This window comes from Lepidochelys kempii, chromosome 6 (genome assembly GCF_965140285.1).
Source record: "Lepidochelys kempii isolate rLepKem1 chromosome 6, rLepKem1.hap1, whole genome shotgun sequence".
Classification (NCBI taxonomy): Eukaryota; Metazoa; Chordata; order Testudines; family Cheloniidae; genus Lepidochelys; species Lepidochelys kempii.
The window spans coordinates 10,948,688-10,968,157 of record NC_136385.1 but is presented as its reverse complement, the minus strand read 5'-3'; the positions used below and the strand labels follow the sequence as shown (position 1 = coordinate 10,968,157).

General features: G+C 41.9%; 1 protein-coding gene across 1 annotated transcript in view; it reads right to left on the bottom strand.

The window, feature by feature from the left end:
• LOC140913638 (E3 ubiquitin-protein ligase rnf213-alpha) overlaps window positions 1–19,470 on the bottom strand; it is a 175,178-nt gene that overhangs the window by 81,769 nt on the left and 73,939 nt on the right. Inside the window, exons 17-26 of the mRNA XM_073350368.2 lie at window positions 13,523–13,645; window positions 13,345–13,443; window positions 11,663–11,785; window positions 10,612–10,816; window positions 9,763–9,942; window positions 9,030–9,161; window positions 7,690–8,276; window positions 6,248–6,413; window positions 4,989–5,206; window positions 381–518 (exon numbers count right to left, since the gene is read on the bottom strand). Coding sequence (XP_073206469.2) covers window positions 381–518; window positions 4,989–5,206; window positions 6,248–6,413; window positions 7,690–8,276; window positions 9,030–9,161; window positions 9,763–9,942; window positions 10,612–10,816; window positions 11,663–11,785; window positions 13,345–13,443; window positions 13,523–13,645 — 1,971 coding nt within the window. The remainder of the gene's footprint in view (window positions 1–380; window positions 519–4,988; window positions 5,207–6,247; window positions 6,414–7,689; window positions 8,277–9,029; window positions 9,162–9,762; window positions 9,943–10,611; window positions 10,817–11,662; window positions 11,786–13,344; window positions 13,444–13,522; window positions 13,646–19,470) is intronic.

Sequence of the window (19,470 nt, the reverse complement as noted above, 5' to 3'; positions counted from 1 at the left end):
TGTTCATGGCACACACAGAGAAGTTAAATAAATATATAAAATACTCTTGCTGGAAGTTTGCATCATGACACTACTTTATTTCTTAGAATTCAGAACAATAACACACAAAGATCCCAACAGAGAGAGAGAGAGAGAGAGAGAGAAACAAACAGGCTGCTCCCTAAGGCAGAGAGGCACAGCTCACTCCACCTTGTTCCAGGCTGGCTCTTTCCAGACTGACTCTGATTGCATGTTTCCCTAGAGCCTGCAAGCAGGATCAGGTAAAACTTCTGAAATTTAAAGTGACAGTCAAACTAGGTCTCTTTCAGGCAGCTCAAGTTGGTCAGCCGAAGTCACTTTGAAAATGTGGGCCCTTATATTAAATGCTGCTGAACTTTTACCTTGAATTTCTGAGGTGTGGAGATCATAAAAATCCCTTTGCCATTGATGGCCCTGGCCTGAGACATCGAGGAGCGCTCCACGGACCCATGACAATCATGGACCATTTGCAGCCACTCTCTGTTGTGACAGGAATCTTTCTATTAAAAACAATTAATGTGTTAGTTCCTGAAGAAGGAATAAAGCTACACACACCAGAACGCTATAGCATCGTTTGCTGAGATACCCATAGTACCCCAATCGCTGGAGTGTTCGCTCCCCTCACAACTTCCCAGAGAGAAAGAACTAGGATCATTTCCATTGGCAAAGATGGCAAAGAAGGCGGCAGCGCACAGGGGTTCTGAAAAGCATAAATGATAGATAGGCGTACATTTTGTGTAAGGGGCTAGAGGAATACTGAGGTAACATTATATATAACTATTACACTTCTCTTTTTTCTTCACCTCAGCTTAACTCTCACCAGAGTTCTCTTTTCAGCATTTATCATTTAAAAAAAGGATTACACCACATTAAACCTACCACTCTCCTAATGAGGGCACAGTTAAATCGATGTAATTGTGCTTATACCAGCATAGTTATTTCTGTATTGGAAGAGGAATAAGCTGTACAGGTGTAGGGCACTATTATAGAATATAGAATATCATAGAATATCAGGGTTGGAAGGGACCTCAGGAGGTCATCTAGTCCAACCCCCTGCTCAAAGCAGGACCAATCCCCAACTAAATCATCCTAGACAGGGCTTTGTCAAGCCTGACCTTAAAAACCGCAAAGGAAGGAGATTCCACCACCTCCCTAGGTAACCCATTCCAGTGCTTCACCACCCTCCCAGTGAAAATTTTTTTCCTAATATCCAACCTAACCTCCCGCACTGCCACTGGAGACCACTGCTCCTTGTTCTGTCATCTGCCACCACTGAGAACAGTCTAGAACCATCCTCTTTGGAACCCCCTTTCAGGTAGTTGAAAGCAGCTATCAAATCCCCCCTTATTCTTCTCTTCTGTAGACTAAACAATCCCAGTTTCCTCAGCCTCTCCTCATCAGTCATGTGCTCCAGCCCCCTAATCATTTTTGTTGCCCTCCGCTGGACTCTTTCCAGTTTTTCCACATCCTTGTTGTAGTGTGGGGCCCAAAACTGGACACAGTACTCCAAATGAGGACTCACCAATGTCGAATAGATGGGAACGATTATGTCCCTCGATCTGCTGGCAATGCCCCTACTTATACAGCCCAAAATGTCATTGGCCTTCTTGGCAACAAGGGCACTCATATCCAGCTTCTCGTCCACTGTAACCTCTAGGTCCTTCTAGTCTGTAGCAGTACATGGGATTCTTCCATCCTAAGTGCAGGACTGTGCACTTGTCCTTGTTAATCCTCATCAGATTTCCTTTGGCCCAATCCTCTAATCTGTCTAGGTCCCTCTGTATCCTATCCCTACCATCCAGCGTATCTACCTCTCCTCCCAGTTTAGTGTCATCTGCAAACTTGCCGAGGGTGCAATCCATACCATCCTCCAGATCATTAATGAAGATATTGAACAAAACCAGCCCCAGGACTGACCGTTGGGGCACTCCGCTTGATACCGGCTGCCAACTAGACATATTATAACTATGTCCATGCTAGGGGCTATGCTAAGTTAACTATTTTGGTCAAAAAAAGAATCACACCCATAATCAAAACAAGTATACAGAACAAAAACAGTGTGGAGAGCAAGGGTATCATTTTCCAGGGACTAAACGCCTCAGTGCCATTCTCAAAAGAGATTTAAGCACTTAGGTCTAGAGCTGAATGAATACTTGATTTTATTTTTGGTTAAGAGAGGGGGATGGGAAGCAAACTGAAAAATCCAAATAAAAATTCAGTTCAGTTCTAACCAAAATTGAATTTTTTTGTTCCTGTCACTGTGACCGAAAGTACCCATGTGTCCACACTCTACACATTGTTGTAATGTTTGTACAAAATATACCTTGTGAGGTATCATCTGAAAACTCATAATTTGCTGGTCTATACTGTCCTAATAAACTATGTGTGGCAAAACTGTATGTGAAGTTACAAAATTTCATTGTATAATGTTATTAACACATGTTCCAAACCGCAGCCGAAGTTGGCAAACAGGCCTGTCTCAAACAAAGGAATGCGTGCTCTGCTAAATTTGCATTTCAGCAGTAAACAGAGTCATCAAGCAGGAAGGGTAGTCAACGAAACCTCAAACAGGTGAGGAAAAGCATCAGGAAACATCCTTCTCCACAGACTCTTTGTCTCCTGAATCTCCTCTGGAAATATTTCTCAAGGGGGGGCTGACACTATAAAAAGGAGGGACAAGCACCCAAAGACACCCCTAGCCCCCTGCCCATCGGTTCACTGCACCAGAAGGGACAAAAGAAGCAGCCATTGAACTGGAAAAGGGTCCTAACCTAAGAAGTTTGGTCAGTAAGACTTCTGAGAGAATGTGGTGAGAAAACTTTGCTTTAAATTTAACAGTTTGTTAAGTTAGGTACTAGTCACGTTTTTATCTTTATTTTTCTCATAACCATTTCTGACTTTTATGCCTCATTACTTGTACTCATTTGAAATCTCTCTCTTTATGGTCAATAAACTTGTTTTATTGTTGTTTTTTCCCCCTAATCCAATGTGTTTAAATTGTCCGGAAACTCCATTGGGAGTAACAAGATGGGTGCATATTATTTCTATTAAAGAAATACAAACTTTATATAAATGTGTATTTCCAGGAGGGTGCTGGCTGGGCAGTACAAGATATACATGGGGGATGGGGAGGAGAGCGAGAATCTTAGACTGGGAGTAAGTTGGAATCACCCTGCAGTATAACCAAGGCTGGTAAGAACCAAGGAGTGGCTGGCTGGCTGCAGCACACACAGACGTAGCTGGGAGTGATTTGCATGCTGGAGGCTGTTTGTGAGCAGTCCAGGCTGGATGCCACAGTAGCAAAGCAGTATAAAGGGCACCCCAGGCTGGAGGGCAGGGGTGACACAGCTACTTATTAGTCTGGATTGTACCCTCATGTCACAGTCACCAAAACAAAAAAAAATTAGTTTTGGATTGAACAAAATGTTTCATTTGATCTGAAACAAATTTTGTTTGTTTGTTTTGCTTAGTTTTGGGTCATTTGGGGGTGTTTTCTACCTTTTTTATTTCAATTAGCTAAATTTTAAAATGAAATGTCATTTCAAAAGGAGAAGTCAAAACAAAATGTTTCAAAATGGCTGAAACAAAACATAGAAATGTTAAGACCATTTCAATTTTTAAAAAAACCCTTTCCTATTTTTTTTGGTCAAAACTATTCACCAAATTTAGCGCGAATTCACCATTTTGGTGCCCTCAAAAATATTTTTTTCAGCTAATATTGCCATGCTGTATTTAGAAACTTAAATCCCACTGAATTTCAATGTGGCATTAGGCTCCTAAGTACCTAAATCACTTCTAAAAATGTGACAGTCTCCTAAATCAATTAGACATTTATGAAAATTTTACCCCAGGAATTGATAGAATCAAAGAAATGTAGGGCTGGAAGGGACCTCAAGCGTTCATCAAGTCCAGCCTCCTGTGCTGAGGCAGGACCATCCCTGACAAATGTTTACCAAACCTGCTCCATCCTCCAAGGATGGGCTCCCTTGGAAGCCTATTCCAGAGCTTAAATATCCTTATAGCTAGAACGTTTTTCTTAATATCTAACCTAAATCTCTCCTGCTGCAGATTAAATCCATTACTTCTTGTCTTACCTCAAGCAGACATGAAGGACAGTTGATTACAGTCTTCTTTATAACACATTTGAAAACTGCTTTCAGGTGCTCCCCGCCCCAGTCTTATTTTCTCAAGACTAAACATATCCATTTTTTAAAACCTTTCTCACAGGTCAGGTTTTCTAAACCTTTTATAATTTTTGTTGCTGTCCTCTGGACTCTCTCCAATTTGTCCATCTCTCCTAAAGTGTGGCACCCAGAACTGGAGACAGTACTCCAGTGAGGGCTCACCAGCGCTGAATAGAACAGGGCTGTTACCTCCCATATCTTACATACAACACTCCTGAATTATATTAGCCTTTTTTGCAGCCGCATCACATTGTTGACTCACACTCAATTTGTGATTCGCTATAACCCCCACATCCTTTTCAGCAGTCGTACCATGTTGCTAATTATTCCCCATTTTGTAGTTGCGCATTTGATTTTTCCTTCCTAAGTGTTGTACTTTGCACTTGTCTTGACTGAATTTCATCTTGTTGATTTCAGACCAATTCTCCAATTTGTCAAGGTTATTTTGTTTTCTAATCTTGTCTTCCAAAGTGCTTGCAACCTCTCCCAGCTTGGTATCATCTGTACATTTTATAACCACAATCTCTACTCCATTATCAAAGTCATTAATGAAAATATTGAATAGTACTGAACCTGCAGGACCTCACTAGATACAACCTCCCAGTTTGAAAGTGAACCATTGATAACTACTTTTTGAGTACGGTCTTTCAACCAATTGTGCACCCACATCATAGTAATTTCATCTAGCCTTCATCTAAAGTTACTTGTTTTAAAATTCCACCAAATGTCACATCACAATGTGTCTTTAAGGTATTTACTTTGAGCAGAAAACAGTAAAAAACTTACTAGCTTCTTTGGAAGTTTATTGTCATTTTCTACAGCGTCTCTGATGGGACTCAGAGCTGAGGAAAAAGCTTCAAACCCTGATTCGGGAGTCAAATCGAATAAGATGGGCACAGAGGCAGAGACAGCGTCTCGGAAGAACCTCACTTTGTCAATGTCCATGTCATTTTCTCCTGCAGAAATGGACGCCAGCTCCACAAATGTAGGAAGTTCTGTTTTGTCTGCAAGAAGAAAAATCCACCAATGAGTGTAAAACAAGCAATCTAAGAATGCTCCAGAATCTATAAATAGTTTTAATCAAAACTTACAATGTCTTTGCCCTCCAAAGCTGAAAAATCCCTGTTGTTGCTCCATTTGGACATGCCAATTACATCAAATGAATAAAATCTTAGATCTAGGGGTGGTCCATCAAAACTTTTTTTAGAAATAAAATTGTGTTTTTGACTAATCACATTTTTTGTGGAGGTCTCTGTTTTCCTTGGAATTTTTTTATTTTTTATTGGAAAACCAAAAACTTGGAAAAATATTTTTGTTTATTTTTCATTTTTTAGATTTTTGGCAGTTTTCAGCTACAAGTTTTTGGTTGCCAAAAGACAGATTTTTTAGCGGATATTTATTTTCCATGCAGGAGAAAATCCCAACACTTTTCAAACATCTCTTCTCATTTCCACCAACAGTACGGGCACCTTCTCTGGCAGCTCACCTCTTACTGTGCTCAGAAAGTGCAACATTACAAGTGCAACGTGTAACGTCTTTCCTACTGACCTTACAAAGCGCTCTGCTACTGGACACCTTATGACATACGTGGGAGAAAAATATTTTGCTCATTTCATAATTCTCTACCCCAAACCAATGCCTGTCCAAGTGTTCTTCACAACACATATAAATGTCCAGTGACAACCCCTGCGTGCCACAGTCTCATTATTAGCTTTCTTTACTAAAAAAATAAGGAAATTGCTGCACAAAGATCATGATTATTTTCTAGTTAAAGTCACAGAAATATTGAAAAGAACCCTTACATGAAAACAGAACTAACTTTAAGATAATTTGATCTTCAGAAAGACCATGAAGCACCAATTAGGGAAATTTTCAGCAATATTTTATAACTGTTACAATTCATACACGTGAAAATCACCATAGACATTACAATAACAATCCTATCTCCGACCCACAATACGATGACTTACAAACTCTAGCAAGTAAGAGCTACACAATTGGCCCTACGTTCTTTCTTAGCTTATAAATAGTGGTATAAATTTCACCTTTTATGACAGTTTTGATCCAAGAGGTAAAGCCTTTCTTTGCACACTCAAGAAGTTCCTTCAAGAAGTCAAGCACACCCTTGGGGATATTACTCAGAGTATCTTGAACTTTTATAATATCATCGGTCATATAACCAAGAGTCTTGTCCTTGAAGTCCTTGTCTTCCTGTTAAAACACAAGATAAAAAATTATGTGTCTTAGCAAAGACATGAGACAAGCATTTATTTTAATTAACTTATTGTTTATGTTGCACTTTGAGCTGTACAAACACAGAGAAAAAGACTGTCCTTGCCCCCAAAACTTTGTTAACGCAGAGTTAAGGTTGCCCAGTGCTGCCTTGTGCCCTTCTAGAATGTGGAGTGGCCAAATTTAAATCTCTGAAATGCAAACCTCTGAAACCCAGAAAATCCAAAATTAAAAGTACATGCCACTCCTACTACACAGTCTTTAACATTGCTTCCTAAAGCTGGCAACAGTTAATAATATAATCCTCTGGGAGTCTATAAAAGTCTGCTCAGCCATAGTTGGATTTACTATTGTGGATTTGTATGAGATAATAAGGACTGGTATACACACAAACATGCACTGGTTTAAATAAATCAGGTTCTTAGAACCGATTTAAATATTTTGGTGGAAGTCTGTTTGTGGACACTCTCATTTTGGAATAAAAGTGGCTAAAGTTGAGTTAGCTAAAGTCACTTTTGACTTGGCCCACTATTATCCAAGAAACGAACTGTCCACCGAATTAACTGAATTGGTTCTAACTCACACCCTTTGTTATTAATGTGACTAAAATTATTGCAAAAATGCCTTAGGCACCGAAACCTCTAAGAGGGTTCCCAGCTGTGGATCCCTGACAGAGATAGGTGCCTCCATGCAGCCCTGACTTAGGCACCTATCTCCGAGAGAGGGTCAGGGTCAGCCCACACCCCTGTTGTAGGCATCTCCCATTGACTAGCTTAGGTAGCTCCCCATCTTGTGTACTGGCTTTTGTGAATCATATTCATAGGCGCCTATATCTCTCCACACATTGTATATGGAGCCTGGGCCCTAACCCAAGCTATGTGGATTGCAGTGTGGTTCCTGTGATTTTCTAGGCACCTAAAAGTTCAGTAGCTTTGTGAATCTAAGACTGAAAGTCTGTGCAGCACCTAGCGCAATGGTGGCTAGATCTCTGTCACTGTAAGCCTGTGCAGCATCCGGCCTAACAGGGCCCTGATCTCAGGTTACGGCTTCTAGTAGCTACATAATATGAAAAATTAAAAAAAAAAACAATTAATCTTTCTTTTGCCATTTTTACATCACTGGAACTCCACTATTTTCCATGGAGTCACTCCAGGCTTTCACCTGAGTAAATGAGATCAGAATGAGTAGATGTGTAAAACGAGACTGCATTTGTCTAACCAATTACTCTAATGATATTTATGAGAGTCCTACATACGTATTTTGTCAGGTCATCAAGGAGCCGGAAATCTCCATTGAGTCCCAGTGTCCTTCGTAGCTCATCTATCATTTTGGCTCTCTTCACCACCATGGAGAGTTTCACGTAGTTGTTAATCTTAACCACTGCAGCCTCAGCCCACTCAGACTTGCTGCCAGGTCCTCCCTCACTCTTCTCCATGATTTTAAATTCCTTTCTGAGCACCTGTTCATCTATTAGCTGCTTTCCAAACTGTCTCTCAATGTCACCAAGGCGGATGGAAAAATCTTTAAGGGTCTGATAGGTGCTTTGAAAATCGCCCGTGGCCGGGATGTAAATGTTTTTCTGCACTTCATCCAGGGAAAGAAGGGCTTTGTCTGGGAAATCACCCTTGGCAAGTTTAGCTTTCAGCTTCCACAGTTTCTGGAAGAACTGGCTTTCCTGGAGGGTATGAATTTTTCTAACCATGTCGTTGTGTTTAACAAGTGGGTTCGAATGCAGACCTTCACTTTTCTCCTCTCCACTTACGGAGTATTTCTTCACCAGTATCTGATCCTTAATGCTCTGTTTATCGTCATCAACACTTCGCTCCATGGCACCTACATCAACTAAACAGTGTGGGGATACAGATTTATTAATATGTAATTCATAGATTTCAAGGCCAGAAGGGATCGCCATAATTATCTAGTCTGACCATCTGTGTAACACAGGCCATAGAACTTCCCCAAAACAATCCTGCTAGAGCAGATCTTTTAGAAAAACATTTGCCCATTAAATGGCCATGACAACTAGATTGATAAACACTGGCCCCTTATTCCCAGCCAAAATTTGTCTCCCTTCAGTTCCCAGCCAGCGGTCTGGCTCTGTCTTTGTCTGGAGGGTAAAGACCCCTCTGCTCCCAGCTATTCCTTCCTTGTGTTGGTCCTTATAGACCAGGATCACATTACCTCTTAACTTTCTCTTGGATAAGCCAAATAGGTTGAGCTCCCTCACTCTCTCACTGTGAGGCATGTTTTCCAAACCTCGAACCATTCTTGAAGCTCTTTTCTGAACCCTTTCATTTTGGCAACATCCTTTTGGAAATATGGACACCAGAACTGGACACAGAGTATCCAGTAATGGCCTCACCAGTGCCATATACAGAGGTAATATCGCCCTGCTCCTACTTTACATGCCCCTTCTCATAACCCGGGACTGTGTTTGCCCTCTTAGCCACAGAATCGCACTAGCAGCTCATGTTCAGCTGATTTCCATCAGGACCCCAACCCCTTTCTAGTGTTGCTGCTTTCCAGGATGCAATCCAGTGAGTGTGTAAGTAATTCCATTATTATGTACTACAGGAGAACAGAACAGGATGGTACCTTTTAGGATGTCCGTGATGCAGCCGCACAGACGCAGAAATGCTCGTCTTTCCTCTGTTTGTTTTTTCAGCTGCTCCAACTCCTTTCCCCTGACATCCAGCACTTCCTTTATATATTGAGAGAAAGATGGCTCTGAAGAAGAGATACACAGGATTTTTGAGACAACTGCTATGATATGGGGAAGCTGCCCTGGAGTTTAACTGATGCAGGAACAAATATCTGCCTGAGCCAGCAAAGAGCTTCAGACAATAGCACAGAGATGTAGGTGGAGCTTATTTTGGGGGCACAACTTGGAAGAAAACTTCTGTCCTTCAGCTTTTTACTAGTCATACAAAGATTTCTGCAAGCAACATGAAGTATTGAAGCTTCTGATGAAACCAGCATAAAGAGCCAAAACTGAATATTGTAAATGCTTAGAATTCAACTGCATTTATTAAAATAAATGGTACTTCAAATATTCAACTGCTATCAGATGTACATAAAGAAGAGAATGTTTTAATATTAAAAGTCAATCCATCACATTTAACACAATTGATTCCAATTAAAAAAACATATTTTAAGACTCTGCCTTTGAATATTATATTTACCATTAATAATTGGTTTTATGTTCCATAGAAGTGGTAATAATGTATTGTTTTGCATTTTATACTCATTTTTCTTTTCTGACTGTTACATAAAAAAATTAACATGTTGGGTGCCTTTTGGGGTCAGAAGTATGAAGCTGCAAATTTACCAATGAGACACAGCATCTTGACAAATTCTTCTGTGTGTTGTAGAATGTCGGATAGCATGTTGAATGGGACGTCTCCGGAAAATACTCTGCGACCCACAAAGGAGAACAACTCAGATACCTTTGAAATCAGCAGTTGTGCATCTTTGCTAATTTTAATTTGACCTTTTTGCTTTGATTTTTCTGCAAAATACAAAAAATATAGTGAGATATTGGGGACGATTTCAGAACACATACTGGAGTTTTCTTCTTTGTTTTAACAATAAACCCAAGAAAATGTTAACCTGTTTCTCACATCCTTGACTTCATTGGGACCGTTCACCTGCATTAAGATAAGTCTTTGCATACTCAAATTTTTTTGAGTAGATCCAAATTTGAATATTTTTGAAATTTGTGGTGAATCAGAAAGTTGAAAAATATTGTTTTGATTTTGGGCATTTTAATGATCTTTTCAATTTTATTTTTATAAAATTGAAGGTAATTTCAAGACATACAGTTGTTTCAAACTGAAAAATTGAAACTTTTTTTTTCAAAAATGTCAAAACAAAACATTTCAATTTTTTCTTGTTTTCTTCCTCCACCAAAATAATTGGTGAAACAGACACAAATTTGTAAAATGTTGAGTTATTGCTCTATTTTTCTCTGAAAGAAAGTTGTGTCTGAAAAGTTTCAATCAGCTTTAGTCCTAAGTCCCTAAGGGCCAGATCTCCAAAGGCATTTAGGCACCTACAGCTAGAGATAGATGACTAGTGGGATTTGGCACCCAGCCAACTCCTTTTCACTTAATTATGATCCCAATAAGCTGAACCCATCCTGAGGTCATCAGAACAAAATGTCCATACAGAAACTCACGGACAGCTGATATAATATCCCAGCCCATGGAGGAGTTGAGCAGCCCTATGAGAACGCCAGCTGTCTTCTTTTCAAACCGGTTAGCATTCGCTATCTGATTCAATTCTTCAGTCCACATCTTTTCAATGATAATAGATAGGATTTGTCCAAAGATTGGCTTGTTCGTCTTTGAAAATTTGCTAAGAATATCTCGCAACTCTGACTTCTGTAAGAAAGAATATTTTCTAACTACATGGGTAGAGATATTACACACACACACACACACACCATCTCTCACATCTGCTGATGTTTTTGTACCCATGTGTAACATACTACTCATGTCTGTCACATGTCATAAGTAGAGCTAAAGGAATAATGGATTTTGCGTTTTAGGGGCTGACCTTAAAAAAAAATTGAGTTTGATTTGGACTTTTTGTTTATTAAATTTCTCATTGAATTCAAATCTCAAAAAATAACATTTTGAATCAAATAATATGTTCCTGGTTGGCTCAAAGTTTATTTTTTTAAGGTACATGATTTGTTTTAAGTCAACTGAAACATTTTAGTCATCTTGACTAGACACTGTTTTTGAGGTTTTCATTTTGGTTTGGCTGTTTTGGGGGTGTTTTACACCTTTGTGTGCATGTGTGGTTTTTTTAATTGGCCAAATTTAAAAATAAAAAGTCGCAATGTTTTGAAAAAGTCAAAATGTTTCAACTTTTATAATTTTTTTCAGGTTGTTGTTTGTTTGTTTTTGTCCTAAACTACTTGTTGAATTCAATCCAAAATTGTGAATAGTTTTGGAGCTCCAAAAAATGCACATTTTGGCCAAAAAAATCTATTCATCCCCTCCCCCAAAATTGCCCAGTTCTACTAACAACATCTATTAATCATTTAGTAACCTTTTAGAATCTATTTGTAAGTGTTCCCCTAAAGTGTACAATAAGTACGCACAAAGCCACCCAACATGGCAGAGTTGGGAACAGCGCTCAGGATTTCCTGGCTTCTGGACCCTTTGTTCAGTGAAGGTCAGGCAGCTCCTACACATGAGGAGAGAGAGATTCTGCTATACCTCGCTTTTTGTCAGACTTTCGATCCTCTGAACGATGTGTTGTGAAAAGCCATTTTCCAGTTCTGTGTCTTGGTACTTTCTAATAAAAGTCAAGTAGTGATCAAACAGGTGTTTATGGTTCACCTAGAACAAGGAAACATTTGTTATGCAACCGTCTTTTGTACCCTCAGAAAAACCTTTCTTAATGCACATGCAGAGTCAGATCCTCAGCTGGTGTAAATCAGCAGGGCCACATTGGAGTCACACCAACGTATACCAGCCGAGGAGCTGCCTATCATTATTTTGGTGTGTAAGACAGGGGTAACGTGGTAGTAAATCAGTCCCTTAAATATTATGGAGCTCATTCTCTCCTGCTTGGTGCTGTGGGACATCATTTGCTTCAGTTTCAAGTGGGGGTGAAATGACACCTGAACATGCCCCCTGATGGTAGCAATTTACATTCCTTTTGCACAGGTGGAAATGACGACACAGGTTGAAAAACCACGGGGAAGAAGGTCATAGATTCCAAGGCCAGAAGGGCCATTGTGATCATCTAGTCTGACCTTCTGTGTAACACAGGCTAGAGAATATCCCTGAATTAATTCCTATTTGAACTAGAACAGATTTCTTACAAAAAACATCCAAACAATTTAAAAATTGCCAGTGATGGAGAATCCACCACGGTCCTTGGTAAATTGTTCCAGTGGTTAATTCCCCTCACTGTTAAAAATTTACCCATTATTTCCAGTCTGAATTTGTCTAGCTTCAGCTTCCAGCCATTGGATTGTGTTAGACCTTCCTCTGCTAGACCGAAGAGCCCATTATTGGGTATTTGTTCCTTGTGTATTGTGACAAAGTTCCTCCTCTGCCTTGGTGGGTTCTGTGCTTTCTGGCGGATTTGCTCGCCTCAGAGGTTCACAGCAGCCCCCAGTTTGGCTCCTTTTGTTAGTGGCACAAACCTGCTGTTCACTCAGCTAACCTCATCACTGGCCAGCATGGGGAAAAGGAGGAGAACAGTCCCCACAGTCTCTTCTGACCCCCTAATGGGTCGGGGGACAGGCCAGGGACCTTCCCCTCTGGAGGGACCCACAGTCCAGGTCACCTCCTCTTGTATCAAATAGGGAGTAGGGGGGATGGGGGGAACCTGGGACCGCCCTCTACTCCGGGTTCCAGCCCAGGCCCCTGTGGATTGCAGCTGTCTATAGTGTGTCCTGTAACGGGGGAGCATTGCGGGGGGTAGATTTTTTGTTTTCAACCAACCAAAACAATTTAGTGAAATCAACATGAATTTGCAAAATTGTTCTGGTATCACTGCATCTGTTTTTACAGTAAAAAAAAATTTTCACCACAAATGTCCCTCAACAATACTTTCAAGGACCTTCACAGCCAGTCCCCATTCTTCTCCTCACTTCGCATAATCCACCTTCCTCTAAATCGCTCCCTTAAAAACAACTGATGCTGTGATTGTCACCCATGGACAGGTAGCTGGTGCGCTGTGACCGTTGCTTATTATTTCAGTAATAATAATCTCACAGCTCTCTTGTGCTTCCCCAACTCTCTGTGTCTCCATCCTGTTCTCTCTTGCCTTGTGCATAGATTTTAAGTTGTCTGATTTGTATCTGTGCAGCACCCTACACAAGGGGGCCCTGGCCTTCTCAGGAAAAGAGCTTGCCCAAGGTCTTTATTGTAATTAGTCAACTCACCTTTTTTATCCACTCTGCAAACAAAGATTTAATATGTTTTCGCCAGCCAAGTGTCCACTTATCACAAAACAGCCCAGCGGAAATGAGCTGCTGCCATTTCTAGGAACAGAACAAACCTATCAGTTGACTATTTTTTAAGAGGAATAAGAAATCAGTTTCAATGGTTTTCTGGACTCACATCAATGTCATGAAAAAAAGCATTTTCCTGATCATGTGGTTTGGGCAATAATTCCATGATCCATGATTTTGCTATATCCACAAATTCCTCAAGCCTGCTGGTCTGACTAAGGTCCTGAAACTCCTTGAAGATAAAAAAAGAGCAAGTTACAGAAGTAGCAAATCCTGCTTTTAATCTCCTTTATAGACATTAAATCAAACACTTGAAAAGAAAGCCACCAATTTCAAGACTGCATTTCAAGACTTGCTGTTATTCAATAGCCTAAATATGAGGTCACTGGAAAATTCAGCTGTTTAGAACTCATTAGCAAATGATAGAGAAATTATAGGTTTAAGTAACTCTGGAAGCTACAGGAAAAAATAACTGAAACCAGGAATCAAATTGGGCCAAATTGAAGCAATTCAGTGAGCAAACAATTTTTTAGGGTTGCCATCTTGTGTTTCAGAATTTAAACTTCATTAAAAAATGAAGTAATTCTTCTAAGCTGTTAAGGGTGCTAACATAACCTCCAAATTGTGTGTGATTCATAGATTTAAAGGTCAAAAGGGACCACTGTCACCATCTGGTCTGATCTCCTGTAAACACAGGCCAGAGAACTTTCCCAAAATAAATTCCTGTTTGAATTAGAGTATTTAAAAAAAAATCCAATCTTGATTTAAAAATTGCTAGTGATAGGGAGAATCCACCACAAACTTTGGTAAATTGATGTGACATCTGCCTGAGTCTTCAGATTGCTTAGGCCATGCTCCTCACTGTGGTATCAGAGCTCTCAGAACCATTAGCATGCCATCCCAGTCACACAACCACTCTCAGGTGAAGGTCCTTGGGAACTGTCTCTCTTGATGTTTCAGTGGAGTGTTAATACTGAAGCCTAATCATAATTGAAATGTCCACATTGTTAACTATTTCACTGTTGATCAAAACATCCAAGAGATGAGAGAGGGGGTCACATTGTGAAGCTCTCCACTATCTCCTGAGTTGCACCTCATTTTGGAGTCACAAGTGCATGAATGGAATTTAGTTTATGGGTGAAACTTGGGGAAGGATCACTGCCCCCTACCCTGTTTTGCCCCAGTTTGACTTGCGTCTAAAAATTAAGTATGAAGAAAAAAACGGTTACTCACCTTCTCGTAACTGTTGTTTTTCGAGATGTGTTGCTCATGTCCATTCCAATCAGGTGTGCGCGCATCACATACATGGTCGTCGGAAACTTTTTCCCTTAGCAGTTCCCATCGGAACTTGCTGGAGGATTCTCTGCTCCTTGAAGTCTTTAAACCATGATTTGAGGACTTCAGTAGCACAGACATACGTGAGAGGTTTTTTGCAGGAGTGGTGGGTGAAATTCAGGGGCCTGTGTTGTGCAGGAGGTCAGACTAGATGATCATAATGGTCCCTTCTGACCTTAATATAGATGAATCTATGAATCTATGAATTGGATTGGTTGGGGAGCCCCTTGGAGTGACACCTTCATGGCACTCAATATAAAACCCTGCCAACCCGACTCCACTTCAGTTCTTCCTTGCCGGCTACTCCGACACAGTGGGAGGAGGTTGGGTATTGGAATAGATGTGAACAACACATCTCGAAGAGCAACAGTTTTGAGAAGGTGAGTAAGAAGAAGTTGTACAGGAACGATGGTTCTTCGAGATGTGTGTCCCTGTGGTTGCTCCATTCTAGGTGTCTGTGCATCCCTGCACCAGAGATCAGAGATTTCTCGCAGCAGTACTTGGTCGGGAGAAGGGCGCACACAGGAGTCGTCTTGTGCAGCCATCGTCACCTCCTGTAGCGCGCGCATCCCCGACCTTCCCCTCCGTTCCTTCTCTACCGCAGAGCTCGGTGGTGTGAACTCCGAAGTAGAGGGGAGGAGGGTGAGTAGTAGAGCACCCACAGGGCCACATGTCTCAAAGAACCATCGTTACTGCACAAGGTAAGACAAGGTTACTCACCTTGTGCAATAACTGAGATTCTTCGAGACGTGTGTCCCTATGGGTGCTCCACTTTAGGTGTTCGTGCACTCCTGCGCTCATAATTGGAGACTTTTAGTAGCAGTGCCGGTTGGGTCGCATATGTGTGGTCCGTGTCTCGCGCTGCTGCAGGCAGTTAACCGACACTGTGCGACCAACCCCCACTCAGTTCCTTCTCTACTGAAGAGACTAATAAGGAAACTCTGAAGTAGAGGGGAGGAGGGAGGGTAGTGGAGCACCCACAGGGACACACATCTCGAAGAACCTCAGTTACTGCACAAGGTGAGTAACCTTCTGTTCTTCGAGTGCTGTCCCTGTGGGTGCTACACTTTAGGTGACTTCAGAGCAGTGCCCTCTGATGGAAGGAGGGGCTTCGGAGTTGAAGTCATGACCTCCGATAGCAGAGAGCATCCAAAGGAGGTATCAGATGCTGCCTGTTGCTCTAAGGCATAGTGCTGTCTAAAGGTATGGGCTGAGGCCCAGTCAGCAACTCTACAAATGTCTGTGATAGGTACATTATGCAGGGAAGCCATGGAGGCTGATAAGGCTCTAGTGGGACGTGAGTGAATCCCCATGAGGGATTGGCAGTCACACTGATGATAGCAGGGTTTTGTGTGATTATGGATCTACATGGAAAGTCTTTGTTTAGAGATGGTGCTCCTTTTGGAGCATTCAGTGATGGGTAGAAACAGTCTGGGTGATTTATGGGATGGTTTAGTCCTGTCTATATAAGAAGCCAATGCCCTCCGAACATCAAATTATGGAGTGTGTAATGTGTTCTATCTGTGTGAGGTTTAGGGGTGTGGTCTGAGGGAGGCTTTATCCTCAAAGAAGACCATGTATGGGGGTTCCGCCATGAAAGCCCACAGTGCTCCCACATGTTTTTCATAGATACTAAGGTCAGAAGGGACCATTATGATCATCTAGTCTGACCTCCTGCACAACGCAGGCCACAGAATTTCACCCACCCACTCCTGCGAAAAACCTCTCACCTATCTCTGAGCTATTGAAGTCCTCAAATCATGGTTTAAAGACTTCAAGGAGCAGAGAATCCTCCAGCAAGTGACCTGTGCCCCATGCTACAGAGGAAGGCGAAAAACCTCCAGGGCCTCTTCCAATCTGCCCTGGAGGAAAATTCCTTCCCGACCCCAAATATGGCGATCAGCTAAACTCTGAGCATGTGGGTAAGATTCACCAGCCAGTCATTATAGAAAAATTTTTTCCTGGGTAACTCAGATCCCACCCCATCTAACATCCCATCACAGGCCATTAAGCCTATTACTAAAACCATGTTATCCCATCATACCATCTCCTCCATAAACTTATCGAGTTTAATCTTAAAGCCAAGTAGATCTTTTGCCCCCACTGCTTCCCTTGGAAGGTATTCCAAAACTTTACTCCTCTGATGGTTAGAAACCTTCGTCTAATTTCAAGTCTAAACTTCCTGATGGCCAGTTTATATCCATTTGTTCTTGTGTCCACATTGGTACTGAGCTTAAATAATTCCTCTCCCTCTCTGGTATTTATCCCTCTGATATATTTATAGAGAGCAATCACATCTCCCCTCAACCTTCTTTTAGTTAGGCTAAACAAGCCAAGCTCCTTAAGTCTCCTTTCATAAGACAAGTTTTCCATTCCTCAGATCATCCTAGTAGCCCTTCTTTGTACCTGTTCCAGTTTGAATTCATCCTTCTCAAACATGGGAGACCAGAACTTAAACATGGGAGACCATGTCTGACAGATGTCATTGCCACAAGAAATGCTACTTTCGTAGAATGGTGTAGCAGTGATTATGTCGTCCTGGGTTCACATGGGGAAGAGGTGATGGTTCGAAGGACCAGGTTCAGGTCCCATGGTGTAGTAGGCTCACGTAGTTCAGGGTAGGCATTATTGAGTCCTCTGAGGAAACATTGGGTCAGTAGATGGGTAAAGACGGGATGGCAATCCACTTTGGGGTGGAATGTTGTGATGGTAGGTAGATGGACTTATTGAGCTCATGGATAGGTCTGACTATTTGAGTTCTAATAGGTAATGAAGTATAGAGGGTAATGTCCTGGGATGGAAGTCATCCATTTTAGTTGGCACCAGGCCTTAACTCATCTCACCCTTTAGGGTGTATGGGCAACAGTTCATTTCTGTTCAACTGTGTAACTATATTTTGTACTGCCTCTGAACAGGTCAGTTCAGGTTCCATGAGCCATGGAGGAGCCAAGCTCTGAGATGGAGTTTCTGTGGATGCAGGACACGGCCTCAATCCTGGGACAACGTGTGAGACAGAAGTGGGAGTGCGATTCATGGATGCATGGTCATGCTGAGGGGGTAAGGATACCATGGTTTGGTGAGATCATCATGATAGTAGAATTACTGTGGACCATCCAGCATGATCTTGTGGATCACTCGGTTCAAGAGAGAAATCGGAGGGAAGGCATAGAGAAGGGGAGCGTTCCACTTGAGGAGGAATGCATCGCATAACAACTGCACACCGAGACCTGCACCGGAACAAAAACGAAGGTGTTTGGTATTTTGTGCAGTTAATAAAAGATCTACTGTGGGGAACCCCCAGTGCTGAAATACATGCTGGATTATTGTGTTGTCGAGCTCCCTTCGCGGTCCTGAGAAATTTGTCTGCTGAGGGTATCTGCTGTGGTGGTGTGGATACTGTGTCTGATGCACCATCGTCAGGGTTTTATGGCTTGCACGCAGAGGTACTGTGAGTGTGCTCCCCTTGTCTGTATATATAATACATACAAGCTAAGGCTTCAAATAGCCTTGTCTGTGATGAGTGGCAGGAACTGGGAGCAAGAGTTGGGGACAGCTTGAAGTTCCAGTAGGTTTATATGTCGAAGGGATTCTGCAGGGGACCAGTGGCCCTATATAGAATGTGGGTGCAGGTGTACTCCGCATCCCAGGAATGAGGCATTTGTGTCTGAATGAAGGATGCCCCCGTGCATACGATGGTCGGTTTTGCCCACCAGAGAAGGGTGGGCCCTTTATTTTGCCCGATATTGTGGGGTGCTTGTTTATGCTGTGCCTGTGTGGAACAAAGTTGATACGTAGCCTTCCTTGTAGACAACGGATGTTTAATCTGGTGTGTCTGACAGCAAATGTTGTGGCTGCCGTGTGGTTAAGGAGTTGGAGGAAAGTCCTGGCAGATACCTGTGGGCTATTTCATGCAGTGGGTATGAGGCTGGTGAGAGTGAGAGAATGTTGTCTTGGTAGTGAGGCTATAGCCTTGATAGAGTTGAGGTGGGCCCCAATGAAGTCCAGCTCTTGCACTGTTGTGAGAGTGGGCTGGCCAGTATTTATTAGGAAGCCCAGATTCATGAAGAGGGTTACCACCTCTTCGGTGGCTTGCAATGCTGTCTGCTGGGTTGACACTTTTAGCAGGCAGTTGCTTATAGTGTATAGTATGACCATTTTGAATCATTGTGTTTCTGACAAACTTGTTGAATTATTGGAGGTCGAACATTGGTCTCCAACCACTGGAATTCTTGTTAGGGGAAGTTGATGGTTGGGATGCAGCAACTTGAGAAGTAGATTGTTGTCCCCTCAGGGCCTGTGTCTGCGACCCTGTGAATCAAATCACCACTGTTGTTGTGAATACATTGGTGGATGGTATCATTGGGATGTAAAGTAATTCCTCTGTTTCCTCTTCGGTTTGGGGTTATAGGTTCCCAAGGATCGGAGAGTCGCTCGTGAGTGAATGGAGTGAGTCGCCTGTCTTTTTGGCGAATAATTTGGGCTGGCAAGTCTTTCACCGTGAATTGCACCTCTTCGGGGAAGCCAGAAAGATAGAGCCATGAGGCACTTCTCATTACAACCACCGTCGACACAGATGTTGCAGCCCTGTCCTCAGAATCAAGTGCTGTGAATTGTTCTCCCTTGTCCTTGGCAATAAAATTAATCAATTCGGACATTTTTGTGTAGTTTGTATAGTTGTATTTTGTTAGTAATGTCACATAGTTGGCTTTGCGGAGGTGAGGG